The sequence below is a fragment of the Psammomys obesus genome, unplaced genomic scaffold (assembly GCF_907164565.1).
Source record: "Psammomys obesus unplaced genomic scaffold, mPsaObe1.curated_primary_1811, whole genome shotgun sequence".
NCBI lineage: Eukaryota > Metazoa > Chordata > Mammalia > Rodentia > Muridae > Psammomys > Psammomys obesus.
This window is the reverse complement of record NW_026586550.1, coordinates 10,742,009-10,757,416: the sequence shown is the minus strand read 5'-3', so window position 1 is coordinate 10,757,416 and position 15,408 is coordinate 10,742,009. Positions and strand designations below refer to the sequence as shown.

Here is a 15,408-nt window from a genome sequence, read left to right as displayed (position 1 = left end):
TTTTTATTCCAAGAACTCCAATTTGAAACCTAGCTACGTAGCATGGGTACGATATCATCAGGGTCATACTGTCAGCTTAAGATGAGAGGGTAATACATGAGACCTATGCTTGCGCATGCCAACAATCCAAGCACACTATCACTAAAACGCCATCATTAGAGTACAGGACTGAGGTGGGGGCAATAATATCAAATGTATTACTTGTACAGGGTAGCAGAGTCTCATTATTCCAGGTTAACCTCCAACTCTTTATCAAGCTCAGTATCAGCTTGAACTTCTAATCCTCCTGTTTCCACCTCCTGAGTGCTGGGATTATAGTCACGTTCTACCATGACTGCTTTATGTAATGTGAGGGCTTCAAGCATGCTAGGTAAGCACTTTTCAAATGAGCTATATCCATGGCCCAGATATGTCTGCTTTTAGGGATATTTTTATTACTTTTCCACCTTAAATATTAATTTTGGCAGTGAAGGAAGACTTGTTCTTGGCTAAAGAATAAAAGAAATGTGGGAGGGATCACAATCCAGTTTCCCCTAAGCACTGTTAAGATTATTTTCTGTTCTTTTTTTCTTGGCAATGGGAGCAGGTTGAGACATGGTCTAGGTATCGCTAGAAGACAGAATGGCCCCAAACTTGTTGCAATTCTTCTGCCTCTGTGGCCAGAACGCTGGGAGTACAGATAAGCACCAACATTCCCAGGTAATTTTATGTTCTAAATTAACAATCTATGCCATTTGTCCTTTTGGGAATTTGTGGTGTCCACTGACTCTAACCTGTACTAATATATCCTCCCACATAGTCTATGTTTCAGACAGTAAGCTCATGGGTTTTGTTTTGTCCTGTGTGTTGTGGGTCTAGCGCTTTTTTGTGGTGCTGAGATTGAGCAGAGGGTCTCTGGCATGCCAAGTATAAGCTTTGCCTGGGCTCTGCCTACCGTTTGTATGTTTGACTTAGAAGTAGGTAAGCCTAGGATATGGAACATTACACGGCACAAAATCTGCTTCTGCATGCTGCCCTGGGTCATTGCTAAATCAGTAAATGACTCTGCCACCTTAGGGCTTTGTTACATTGTGCAAGGAATGCAAATTAAACTCCTAACAAAGGGGACATTTTCAGGCAGCGCTATCTTTCTTCAATTTTGCCTTGGCTATAACAGAAAATTTTCTTTGTTTCTCTGCTGGCACATAGATACTCCCCCTCCCCGTCTGTAACTAAAGATGCTATTCTTTCAGCCTTACTCGGGCTTCTTTTCTATTTCTGACTTGTACTAACCCCAGAAAATCCTACCTGCTATATTCTGAGAAGAGGGTGAAAAGAAAGATGTGATGGGTAGTCTCCTCAAGGAAAATGAAGGCCTCAGCAACAGACCACCAACTTGGAAGCTCCTCTTTGACTCTGAACTTCTCCTTTGTATTTATAATCTTAGCTATGGTTTTTGAACAAGGTTTCTCTGTGTAGCCCTGACTGTCCTAGAACTCACTCCATAGACAAGGCTGGACTTAAACTCAAGAGATCCTCTTGCCTCTGCCTCTTGAGTGCTGGGATTAAAGGCATGTACAACTATGTCCAGATAAACATGTTTTTAAAGAACATTTGTTACATTTTATTCAACATTTCTATGTAGAATTAATGTATGCAAATTACACAGCTCCACAACTATCTACTTCTCAAATGGACTTTAATGAAGTTGAAAACAAGCAACTTAGCATAGCACCTCATGCGTCCTTTTCATTCTAAGAATCTATCCCAACACTCACCAATTAGGACCAACTACAGATATGCTGAACTCTTACCTTGACTTTGGGTTTTGATGCAGGAATCACCTTTTTCTTTGCCCTACAATAAGATTAAAATGAAGGTCATTCATTTCAAAAAGCAGTTGTATGTTAGGAATTATAGCAGACTATTCTAATCAATTCATTCCACTGTTTGAAAACCTCTTTGAAGGCAGGAACTATATAGAAGTACTCAGCTTGCCTGGGGATAGTCAGCAATATTTTTCTAATTCAAATTGACTAAAGGCAAATAATTCCTAAAATAAGAAACACAGATAAGAAAAAAAAAATAAAAACCATACATAAATAAATAAAACATAAAATAATTCAAAAGAGGTTAGCCTAAGAAAACTTACTTCAAAGGATTGCTAAGAAATCACAATTATTTGTACGCAAACAGCTTCAAGGTATGCCAAACACAAATCAGGGCAATGGATTATTAATGACATTTTATTTTATTTAAGAAAAAAATTTTAAGGTTTTATTGAAAATTATTTTTAATTGCAAAAATCAAATGAAAATTGTTAGAATGATAACAAATCAATCAATCAATTAATTAAAAGGAAAGAAGGAAGTTTTGTGAGTTTGAGGTCACTCTGGTCTGCATAGTAAGTTCCAGGCCAGCCTGAGCTACATAGTGAGACCCACTCTCAAAATAAATAAAGCAAAAAACTTTTTTTTTTTTTTTTTTTTTTTGAGACAGGGTTTCTCTGTATAGCCTTTGGCTGTCATGGTACTCACTCTTTAGACCAGGCTGGCCTCGAACTCACAGAGATCTGCCTGCCTCTGCCTCCCAGAGTGCTGAGATTAAATATGTGCACCACCACTGCCCAGCTTAAAGCATGGAACTCTGAATATTTAGGAACCAGCATGAAACATCTGCCAATATGCAGCTTCAGGAAGGCAACAGCAATTCTCCATGTTGTTTTGGAAGGAAGCCAGCAAAGCATTAAGACAGCCATATTTACCAATCCTATTTTCTTTTTTTCTTTTTGGGTGGGAGGTATTTAAGGGGTTTTCTGTGCAGTCCTGGCTGTTCTTGAACTCACTCTGTAAACTAGTCTGGCCTCAAACTCAGAGATCTGCCTGCCTCTTCCTCCCTAATGCTGGGATTAAAGTTGTATGCTACCATCACCTGGCTTACTTATTTTCTGCTACAAATAAACAAACAAATAAATCTCAAAGGTGGCAGTAATAATGGAACTATTTTTCAAAAGCTGAGAAGAGGGCTAGGATTTAGTTAAATGGCAGAACACTTGTCTGGCATGTATAAAAGCCTAGGCTCAATGCCCAGCATTGATGGGAGCCACACATAGTGGCAAGTACTCATGATCTGATCTACCTGAGAATTAGAGGCAGGAGAATCACTTAAATCTCAGGAATTTAACACCAGACTGGGCAACAAAGCAAGACTCTGTCTTAAAAGAGAATACAGTGAATAACTGAAACAATAATAGATCGCTGATGATATACTTATAAAGTGTCCTTTTTAAACACTAAAAATTTTCCATTTCTTCTAACTGTATGCATAAAAGGGAAAGGAGGAATTTTATAATATCATCCCCCCCAAATAATAATGTGCTGTCTTAGCAAAATTACATTAGAAGTACATTAAAGCACTCAGCAAATTATCTTCATAACTTTATATATTTCAATAACTTTTTTTTAAGTGCTGGAGATGAAAGCAAAAGCCTTATGCATGGTAGGTAAGTACTCTACCAACTGAGCTATTTTCCCAGCAGATCAACATGTACCCCCAAAAGCAAGCACAAACAAAACATGGCATCTTGCTGTGCACTGGGGGAAGAAAGGCCCACTCTTAAATAACAGTCTCACTGGGCTGCGCATGCAGCTCAGTAGGAGAGTACTTCCCAGCATATGCTGGGAACTTGTGCTTAACTTCTGCTATAAACATATTTTAAAGTTTGATGTTAATTTTTTAGAGACTGTATATCTGTGTACTGGTATAAAAATGCAGCAGTGCACATATGGAGGTAAGAAGGCAACTTTCAGAAGTTGGTTGTCCACTTTTACCATTGGGTTCTAGGGATCCCATTCAAGCCTATCCACTGAACCATCTCTCAGACCTAGAAATTTATAGTAATTTGTATAAAACTGTGTTTGTTTTTCTGTTTCTCTCTTACCCTGGCTAGCATTAAAATTATTGAGACTCTATTATATCTGTTTAATAAGCTTCATAACACAACAACTGAACAGTTATTACTCTATTCTTAACCCTCTTAAACTATTCTGGCTTCCTCTTTGCCAAAATCCCCAAGATACTTGCAATTTATGGCTTTCTCTGCTCCAGCTGAATTCCCTACCTTCCTACTCTAATTCCTCCTCCTCTGGCTGGCAGGATGTCCAGCCCTGTTCTCTCCCCTGCTTTACTGGCATAACAGGGGACAACTGGGGAGCAGTGTTTACACAACATTGAGACGGTAGTTTCTTAGAACAGGACTGCAACCAGATGTGGGGTGTGGTACAGAAATAAGCATTTAAATTATAGAATAACCTTATGCTTACAGAAATCTGGTCTTTATCTTTACTAAGGAAACAGTCAGTTCTGTACACAAGGAAGAATACTATAAGCTTAGTTCATCTAATGTAGTTACCCATGCAGACAGCAAAAACAAGGTGAGTTAACCTAAGCTCCCCACTACATGGTTCCATAATCTACAGGCTTCCCACTCTAGACTGGGAAGGTTTGGAGACTATCTCAGGACTGTTTCCAAAATCAGCAATTCAAAGAACATAAAAAACAAAACAAAACAAAAGGTTAGTAACACAGAGATGACCTAACGGAATACTTAAGTCTTACCTGTCAATCAGCATTTTTGTAAGTAATAGAAGTAATACTTTTTTAATTATTTATTTATTCATGTATATAGTATTTATTCTGTGTGCATGTATGCCTGCAGGCCAGAAGAGGACATTAGACCTCATTATAGATGGTTATGAGCCACATGTGGTTGCTGGAAGTTGAACTCAGGACCTTTGGAAGAGCACACAGTGCTCTTAACCTCTGAGTCATCTCTCTAGCCCCCATATTTTTGTTTCTTAAAAACCATATAACATGAATAAAAACAAATGGAGAAACCTGGAATCAGCATTTACTCACGGAGCAGAAGTAAGATGATTATGTACACTCCGGCTTTCCTTAAAAAGCATTCTGTAAAAATTAAAAGACAAAGTTACTTTTTACAGTAAAGAACACTGTAATGGCTTCACTTTTTTATTTTTAGCATACAAGATTTTGTTGTCTGGCCTAGACGAAGTCAAGACCTCAAAGTCAAACTCAGCATTGCAGCTCAGGCTGACCTTGAACTCAAAATCCTTAACCACAAAAGTACTAACTACTTTATTTAATAACATATTTCGTGAAAAGTTTTGTATTGTTTCTATATATGCGGAAGTTTTAACAAATCAACAGAGAAGATTGTTTATGCTATTTTAAGATGATAGGTTGAGGCCTGCAGAGATGGCTCAGAGGTTAGGAGCACTAGTTACTCTTCCAAAGGTCCTGAGTTCAATTCTAGCAACCACATGGTGACTCACAACCATCGCACGACCTAATGAGATCTAGTGCCCTCTTCTGGTGTGCAGGCATACATGCACACAGAACACTGTATGCATAATAAATAAATAAAATTTTTAAAAAAGATGATAGGTTGTAGCTAGGTGCTAATGGAGTACTACTTTAATCCCAGCACTTGGGAGGTAGAGACAGGCAGATTTCTGAGTTTGAGGTTAGCTTGGTCTACAGAGAGTTTCAGCACACCCAGGGCTACAGAGAAGAAACTATATAACAGAAAACCAAAACCAAAACCAAATAAAAGTAAGTTGATAGCCAAGTTTTTTGTTTTTTTGTTTTTTTTTTTTTTTTAATTCTCTCAAAATTCCTCCAGCCAGGCATGGTGGCACATATTTTATGACTTCCAGTATTCAGGAAGCAGAGGCAAGGAGATCTTTGTGAGTTCAAGCCTAGTCTGGTCTATGTAGATCCGCCTGGCTTTGAACCCACCTGCTTCAAATGCACTGAGATTGGAGGTGTGCCCCACCATGACCAGTGATTTTGTGTTTCTTAAGATGGTTTCACTATGTAGGCTGGCCTCAAACCAGCAACTCTTCTGCATCATTATTAGTGATGTGTTACAAGTGTGTGACACTACATCCAGCTCTGCTCTAAATCCAGCATGTGGTTTCTTTCTATTTGTTAAAAGCCCCTCAAGTTTACAACCTTTCCCTTAATACTCAACTCAGAAGCAAAAAAAGAAAAGTAATTTGAGTTAAAAACAAAATCTTTTACACTTATCTTATTATTCTATTTTCACAAAGTTGTAAGTTTTGTTAAGTGCTGATGATCTGAAATACTACACATACACATACATAGTTGTTTTTGTTTTGTTTAGTTGAGACATGGGTCTCTCGATGTAGTCAAGGCCTGTAACACTATATATTAATAGAATGTTGAACATGAAAGTTCTTATTTTAAATAATTTTTTTGAGATTATAATGTCTCCTTCCCTTTTCTCTATCCAAACCTTCCCATGTATCACTCCCTAAATACATTAAGTTCTTAGCAAAATTAATGTGATGTGTGTGTTTGTACAAATATATATATTGACATTAAGAAAACACAACAAAATCTATAAAGGCACACTTCTTACCTTGCCTGCATCCAGCCCTTAGGCCACAGTGGCTTCACCTCTGTCTCCATGAAGGATTTAAGATAATCCTCAGCAGACTGGCTTTTATTTGGCTCTAATTCATAGCATCCCAATTTGATCTCAACAAGGTTACATAATAAAGTTCTAAACAGATTAAAAATGTATATTGATATAGAACTCTGAATTGTGAAACTAAAGAAAATAAGATTCAAAACAGGTATTTTCGAAGCACACAAATCTGGTGGCAATAAAGAATATTAGCTAAAGAATTCAAACAATGATGAGAGAAATAAGTTCTAACACTGACCATTCATTTTGTAACCCCCACCATGAAACAATGGCCTTTGGTACCTTTCTTTAAATGAGTAAAGATTTAACAGGATAATTGGGGTACAGCAAAGCAAAGAGTTCACAAAAGAATAGGTATTACATGCTTATCCTTCTGCAACTAGAACGACTTCACTCCACTGAATAGCTGATTAAATGTGTTACATAAAATCCCAAACACCAAAAACACCCTGAGAAAATTATACCAGATTAATTAATATTCTTGAGTATGTTTTCTTACACATTAATCTTTGGTTGCATCCAATCTAGTCCTCTACTTTCTGCAGATTCTTCTTCTCATTGTATCTTTGACTAACAAAACTCACCTTATGGTGTCATCCCAGTGAAATTTCTTTCGTGGGCCTATGACTCGTTTCCCTGGTTTCTCATCATCATCATCATCGGATCCATTTTTTTCCCGTTCTTCATCTGCTTGCAACCTAAAATGAAAAACATTTTATGAAGCAAAGTTTTAACCCAGAATTCACAATACTTCAGCCAAGTCTTTACTCAAAACAGAACAAACAGCAAGCTGTATTTCCACATAATATGGTGAATTCAGAACCAGTATAAAGTGGCTGAGTAAATAAGGCCTTTAAATTGTTAATACAGAGGTACAGCTGCTCATCCTTTAGATCAAAATCTGTATGTCTAGCCCCAGCTTAGTCAAATTGGTCAACATGAGAAATGCCTAGTCAGCATTAGCTTTTAGCCTTCTTCCCGGCTAGCCTGGAACCTGGATTACCCTGCTGAAACCTCCTAATTTCTGATAGGTTAGGCATGTCCCATGATGCCCACCTAGGCTCTTGCTTTGTTCATACCATACACTAACCAGACAAAGCTTTTGACAGCAAAGCAGTTGATTGGGAAGTGTCACATCACTTAGGACATATTCAATGACATCATTTCAATGGTATACAATGTATACTTAAGAACATCAGCTAAAAGTGACTTTCCAAAGTCAGCCCAAAGCAGAGGTACCTACTTGGCACACTTGGCTTGACTGCGAGCCTGGCAGTCCTCTTGGTATTTAAACAGCTGTTCAGGCATGACGTTGCTAACAGCCAGCTTCAGTTTCTGCAGAGGTTCTCTTAAACGATCATCCTGGGGAGGTGGGAGGGACATAATTAGAGTTTTTTCACTCTATAAGCAGTAGGTTTGATTTCAATAGGTGAAATCAAACTTCACATATTGATTACAGACCTGAAATGTTATCTAACACGGCTACTTCTTCTATAGCACTGACTTGTCAATAGACACACTGGAAGCAAAATTAGGATGGCTGTGTTTTCTTCTACACCAAGCACAACCCCAGTTTTCAACTGCTACTTAAGGATTCTTAAGGATGAGTCCAAGTTTTGGCCAATAACCTTTATGAACAAATGGTAACACAAATATTGGCCAATAACCTTTATGAACAAATGGTAACACAAATAACCTGGAGAATGGGACAGATATTGCCCAGACTATTATTTGACTCCTGCTTGGAAGATATACCCAAGGAAGACACTACTCTGAAATACTTCAACACACAGAGTGCTTTGGTGACTGCCCACAGGTTGTGGGCTTCCTGCTCTCCCACTGGTTAGCAATTATAACTTTTGCTGCAAGCAAAAACTAAGTTCAAGCCAAATGAAAGAGGAAACGGAAACTCTTCTCCATATGAGTTCAGCACAGAAAGAAAATAAGAATTTTACATCTGACAGCTTAAAGCAGCCAACAGCAGCATTTTCTTTTTTTGTTTTGAGACAGGGTTTGTCTGTGTAGGTTTGGCTGTCCTGGACTTGCTCTGTAGACCAGGCTGGCCTCAAACTCTCAGAAATCTGCCTGCCTCTGCCTCCCAGGGTGTTGGGATTACAGGCGTGTGCCACTGCGCCTGGCTTAGCCAAAAGCATTTTCATCTTGCAAATAACATATATTTTAAGTGCTTAAAATCTTCATTGTTGTCATAGGCTCAGAAATATCTTAACTGTTTTTTCACTGAAGCAAATAAGGACTAAGGCATACCAAGAAAGCCTTCACCCTGTGCTAGTCCCTGAGTCCCGAAACAAATCATCATAATTTTTGATAAAAGTTGTATTTAAAACATGAAAATTATGACTAGAAACTATTTTAACCTATTCCATGAATATCAATTAATAAGTAAGCATGTAATAGGGTCTAGCATAATACACTGTTTGTAAAGATCTCACATTTTGCATCAAGGTTTCTTAAGGAAATATGTAGTTAAGATGCCCTCCCTGGAAAATGTCAAATATCCATTAACAGTGAAACAAAGAAGCTAAAGGAGATACATTTATATAATGGACAATTTTACACAGTTCAGTAGAAATGTATTTCTACTATATGTAGACACATATCTGAGGCACAACACAGTGTCAGAAAGCAAGTTACAGAAGAAAACAATTTATTTCTATTTATGTGACAGTCAAACAATGTAAAGTTTACAATACAATGTTTAGGGATATAAACAGTATGACAAAGCTTATATAAAAAGACCAACAAGAACAAGATAGATAGTGTCTTTCTCCCACAGCCAATAAAATATTAAATAACTTCAATTGTTTCTCTGTAAATAGTTTTGTTTTTATTTATTTTTGTTGTTGTTTTTGAGAGGGTATGTACCTCTGGTTGTCCTAGAAGTCAGAATATAGCACAGGCTGGCCTCTGCCTCCAGAGTGCTGGGATTAAAGGCGTGCACTACTACAGCTGGCCCAAAATATTTAATAATCTGGGGCTGGGACTGTAGCTAGGTTGGTTGAAGACTGAGGTTTGATTCCCAGAAAGATATAAAACCAGCTGAGGTGAGGCCAATCATGGTTGTGCGTATCTTTAATCTCAGGATTGAGGAGGCAGTGGCAGGCCAGTCTAATTTACATAGCCAGTCCTAGGCTAGCCAAAGCCAAAAACAAAAAACATAGGAAGATAGACCCACACTGTTCTGTTCCAAGACCCCACATGGCAGCTAACACAACCGTTGCCTCCAGTTTTGGGGGAGCTAACACCTTCCTTTGTCCTCTATGGACACCATGAACATTCATGGTATACAGATGTACATTCATACAGAAAATAAAAATAAAAACTAACAAAAACAAGCCAAGTGCTGAAGGCCTACAATCCCAATCTCCAAATGTAAACCCTGCTACATCTGGGTTAGTCTCAGCCTTATGCCCTAGATTTCTCAAAAAGGAAAAAAGTATTTTAATTTTATATTTAAATCTTTTTTATTTATTACAATTTATTCATTTGTATCCCAGCTGTAGTCCCCTCGCTCAGCCCCTCCCAATCCTGCCCTCCCTCCCTCTTCTCTACCAATGCCCCTTCCCCAATCCACTGATAGGGGAGGTCCTCCTCCCCTTCCCTCTGACCTTAGTCTATCAGCTCTCATCAGGACTGGCTGCACTGTCTTCCTCTGTGGCCTGGTAAGGCTGACCCCTCCCCTCAGGCGGAGGTGATCAAAGAGCCAGCCACTGAGTTCATGTCAGAGACAGTCTTTGTTCCCCTTATTAGAGAACCCAGTTGGACACTGAGCTGCCATGGGCTACATCTGTGCAGGGGGTTCTAGGATATCTCTATGAATGGTCCTTGGTGGAAGTATCAGTCTCAGAAAAGACCCCTGGGCCCAGATTTTTTTGGTTCTGTTGCTCTCCTTGTGGAGCTCCAGTCCCCCCCCAGGATCCTTCTATCTCCCCATTCTTTCATAAGATTCTCTACACTCTGCCCAAAGTTTGGCTATGTAATCCAATTAAAAAATGGGGTACAGAGCTAAACAAGAGAATTCTCAATAAAGGAATATCGAATGATAGAGAAACACTTAATGAAATGCTCAGCATCCTTAGCCATCAGGGATAGTCAAATCAAAACAACCCTGAGATTTCACCTTACACCCATGAGAATGGCTAACATCGAAAACTCAAGTGACAACACATGCCAGAGAGGATGTGGAGAAAGGGGAACATTCTTCCATTGCTGGTAGGAATGTAAATTTGTACAGCCACTTTGGAAATCAATCTGGCGCTTTCTCAGAAAATTAGGAATAGTGCTACTCAAGATATACAGGCATATATATATATATATATATACCTCAAGATATACAGGCATATATCCAAAAGATGTTCAAGTATACAAACAAGGACATTTGCTCAACCATGTTTGTAGCAGCTTTAATCGTAACAGCCAGAATCTGGAAACAACCCAGATGTCAATTGAGGAATGGATCCAGAAATTGTGGTACATTTACACAATGGAATACTACTCAGCAATTAAAAACAAGGATAATCATGACATTTGCAGGCAAATGGTGGGAATTAGAAAAGATCATCCTCAGTGAGGTATTTCAGAAGCAGAAAGACATACATGGTATATACTCACTTCTAAGTGGATATTAGACATATAATATAGGATAATCTACTAAGCAGGAAGGAGGACTCTGGGTAAGATACTCAATCCTCATTCAGAAAGGCAAATGGGATGGACTTCGGAAGAGGACGAAAACAAGAACAAGACAGGAGACTACCACAGAGGCCTCTGAAAGACTACCCAGCAGGGTATCAAAGTAGATACCGAGACTCATAGTCAAACTTTGGGAAAAAGTGTTTTATGCTATGCAAAATGGTGTTTCTCTGGCTTGAGTGTGGTGGTGAATACCTTTAATCCTACCGCTGCTGATGATCTCTGTGAGTTCAAGGTCAACCTGCTGTATATAGTGAGCTCCAGGACAGCCAAGACACATAATGAGACCCTGTCTCAGAAAATAAAAACTAAAAAGTATTTCTGCTTCTAGTTCTATTTTATCAAAATGTTTGTCCTTTGAATTTTGGCTCCAACTGCCATATATCTAAAGTTGCCAGCAAAAATACAAAATATGAAATAGCAATACAATTTCCTTGTTCCCTAATCTACTTTGAATCAAGAAGGAACTATAATTCCTCAACTCAAAAAAAGTCATTGGTAACAGAAATGAGTGCCTTGATAAATAATTCTGTTTGTGGTACCTACTATATTGATTTTCTGGTCCAAGAATCCATGCCTTAGGAATCAGTACTTTTCATTTAAACTTATCAACTGTTAAATTAAATTTTCTAAAGAATTATGTGTGCATCACACATGAACATGTTGTTGTTGCACATGCCATGGTATATTTGTGGAATCCAGAGGACAGTTGCCCGACAAGTGGCTTCACCTGATGAGCCATCTTGCCAGGCCTAAAGAAGGTGCTCTTAAACACCGTTAGTAACACCCTATGTTTATTAAACGTGTAACAAGACTACAAGTATGGACTATAAAGAATAAAGACTCTGAGCAAATGTTTTCTTGCTTACTGTTACAAAGCCAAAGATGGAGGTATCCTCTACTTACTTGAACGTTAAGATGTAACTTCTTTAGACGTTTCACCAGTGCTTCCTTATTGCATGGAACAAATGCTTCAAGGTGGGAGTAGACACCACTACGAATGACAGGGCCTAGATCTTGTAGCTGTAACTCGATGCTGACCAAAAACAAAAACAAAACACACAACAGTAAACAACATAGAATCTCTTTTACATAGCACCATGTAAGGCAGAAAGGTGGCAGGTCTAAGGCTAACCTAGTCTATGAAGCAAGTTCCAGGACAGCCAGGACTACACAGAGAAACCCTCGCTTGAAAATCAGTCAAACAAACAAAAACAAAACAAAGGCGACAAGTAAGCAGATGTTTTCAAAACTACATTTATCATAGTACCTACGGCACTTTCCTTTATGGTATCTGAAAAGGCAAAGCTCCTCATACCCGTGTGTTTAATAGTTTATTCAATTTATTGTAAAGGAGTAGTTCTCACTTCCCCTTTTTTGACAGGAAACTAATTGTTAAATCTGCATTCTGCCCAGTAGCTATTTAATTTTGATGGACCATCCTGCCTCCATTTTAAGATTAGAAGCTAACTTGCTATAAGATCAAAATACCTTCCTTCCTGTTTTTTGTATAACTTAAAATTTGACCATGTCCTGACCCATTTTCTGGAATCTGACATGTTCCACACTCCATACCCTAATCTTCACTCTGTTAAGATGTTTTACCAAGTTCCTATGTAACCAAAATCCTTGGAAACTCCCCTAGTCTTGCATTTTTTTGGGTCTACGTAATCCTCACTTTCTCCTACAGTCAATGCTATTTTCTCAAACACTTTAGGGAAATAGCCTATCTGACAGGAAAGAAAGTTCACTTAATGTGAACAAAAAATTTTGCTTCAGTGGCCTCATTAGGTGGGATTAAATTTTGGAGGTCCCAACAAGATCAACACTCCAACACAAATTCTGAAGCCAGACCTTCACTTTGGGACTCCAGGAGCAGCATGCTGCCTCAGGAAGTGTACACTTAAAGATGTTCCAAGGCTCTGAGGCAAGCTTTCTGTCTAGCAGGTTGTCAGAGAGAACTGCTATACAAAAAAAGAAATTAGCAAGTACCTATCTAAGGAGGCCTCCATCAGTAAGACATAGTAAGGCATCTCCTTACTATGACATCTAGTACTAGCCTGCCAGGATTCCATCTGAGACAGTAAGGGTGCCTGATGAGTTACACGAACTCCTGTCCAGGGTTCGTGAGATGTCACACTACACATAAAACATGTGTTTTTGGCACCTGGTTCTTGGTCCTTCACGGTTTATTTTGTGTTTTATTTTCTCCTGTCTAGGGCACTATTGAGAAGTCAGGTTGCCCACTTGGTTCTTGGATACTGGAAGCCAAGACAGAAATTGATTAAATATATAGAAGAAGGTGGTTACCACATGTTTTGTTTTTGACTGCTTTCTTCCGACTACTGAATGTTCTATGTTCTGCTCACTGGTTTGTTTGTTTTCTGTCTCCATCCCTTCAATGTTTTATGTTCTTCTGTGTTTGTTAGTTTCATTTTTGCTATCTCTTTAAATTTGCCATCTCTGCTGCCACCACAGGGGCCCACCCAGCCTCAGGAGCTAATCTAGGAGATAGCTGAGATGGGCACTACCCAGAGAGCCAGGGCAGGTGGCTGGGTACACTCAAGGTCTGCAGTGCCGGGTTGGGGTGAGGGTGGGAGGTGAATGCAACCCAAGGCCTGGCAGAAGATAGACCTGTCTCGCCTTCGGTATGACTGCTAGTCTAGAATTACCATTATTTTGAGCTCTCCCTCTACTCACGAAATTCAGTTCTTAGGTATGAATAATACTGAAATACTACTTTATACGCCGTTCTACTTTATTGAAAGCCTGGCTCTGTAATTGTATATAACTTCTATCACTCTAAACTCACTCATGTTTGTTTAAAAATTTCTGTCTTATGTCAGACAACCCACCTAATTTTGTTAGCCACTGTCAGAAGAGTATTTTCTAACTGAAAGTCCTGTCCCCAGTCAAAAGATATGGTTGGACTATACAACATAGATTTCCAGGATTATGGGTAAAAACCAACACCCAACACCAAGGGCCCAACACCAAGGTCCTATAATTGTTCAACTAACCATTTAGTCACTTCCGTCCATATTAAATAATACTTGTTAATAAAATACTAAAGCTGCACCTCCATGAATTTATATACAAAAATGTGCCTAGTGCTGGCAGCCAAACTTTGTAATGTAAGAGTCACCTAGATGGTACTGGTTTTAAAAGCATGAAAGGGTTCATGGAGAACAGCTAAACGTTGGCACTATATAGCAGAACTGGAATTCCTGAAACGAGCCTAGGTAAAATTGAGCCCAAGTGCAATAAGGGACCTGAGCAATTCTGGTAATGCCAGTGCCATATGACGACCATGAAGAATAGCAGTCACAATGAAACAGAGCCAACTGCAGCCTAGGGGGTAAGCTATAGGGGATGCTGCCCACAGTGGATGGAGCCAGAGAAGTGACCTGGGTCCGTTAGAGGAACCCAAAAGATCATAAACGAATCCCAGATATTAAGCATTGAGTTGTTTACACTGTTCAAGTTTGTTCTTGCCTCACCCAGAGAATAACTGTGCCCTGTTCTGAGAACAGGGCTCCCAGAGGAGCCCTGGGATATTCCTATCTTATAATGCAGCAGGACAATGACCTAAAGCAGTCCAGCAAAGAGCTTATGGAATTTCTTTCCTTACCTAAAGATTATTCAGGCTAACAAAAACTGACTTAGGAATATATGTATAGCCTCTTTGTCTTTGCTAACTTTATTAAGCTTTACCTATTTTGATAAACTGAGTCATACAAGAGACTTTGATATTCTATAATTATGCACTATGCAAAGACTAGGAAAATAAAGTTGCCAGTCTTCCTATGGACTGCATTTATGATTTAAAGTTATATTTTAATATTAAAATAGCTTCAACTCAAAATTTTAATTTTTTAAAGGCTAAGCCTAACAGGGGTCAAAGTGTAAATACTAATCTTATAAACGCAACTAACTTTTTTGTAAACTGTTAAAGATAATTAAAACATGTAAGTTACCTTATAAATGATAAAATTTTTTAATGTGTTCAAAACTATACTTGTAGTCATCCTAAATACAAATATAAATTATTTACAAAAATAAACTTTGTTTAGACTCCTGTGTTTTCAAGGTTAAACGTAACACAAATAACTAAACATAATTAAGACTTATTTAAAATCAGGTATACTTAATAATAGGTACTGAAAAGTTTTCAGAGTTCTACT

At 38.5% G+C, this 15,408-nt stretch overlaps 1 protein-coding gene across 1 annotated transcript in view; it reads right to left on the bottom strand.

Annotated features, from left to right (window-relative positions):
* The window catches only part of Ubn2 (ubinuclein 2), a 79,246-nt gene that overhangs the window by 23,006 nt on the left and 40,832 nt on the right, over positions 1 to 15,408 (bottom strand). The window contains exons 8-13 of the mRNA XM_055601994.1: positions 12,131 to 12,260; positions 7,758 to 7,876; positions 7,099 to 7,212; positions 6,446 to 6,589; positions 4,897 to 4,947; positions 1,794 to 1,836 (exon numbers count right to left, since the gene is read on the bottom strand). Coding sequence (XP_055457969.1) covers positions 1,794 to 1,836; positions 4,897 to 4,947; positions 6,446 to 6,589; positions 7,099 to 7,212; positions 7,758 to 7,876; positions 12,131 to 12,260 — 601 coding nt within the window. The remainder of the gene's footprint in view (positions 1 to 1,793; positions 1,837 to 4,896; positions 4,948 to 6,445; positions 6,590 to 7,098; positions 7,213 to 7,757; positions 7,877 to 12,130; positions 12,261 to 15,408) is intronic.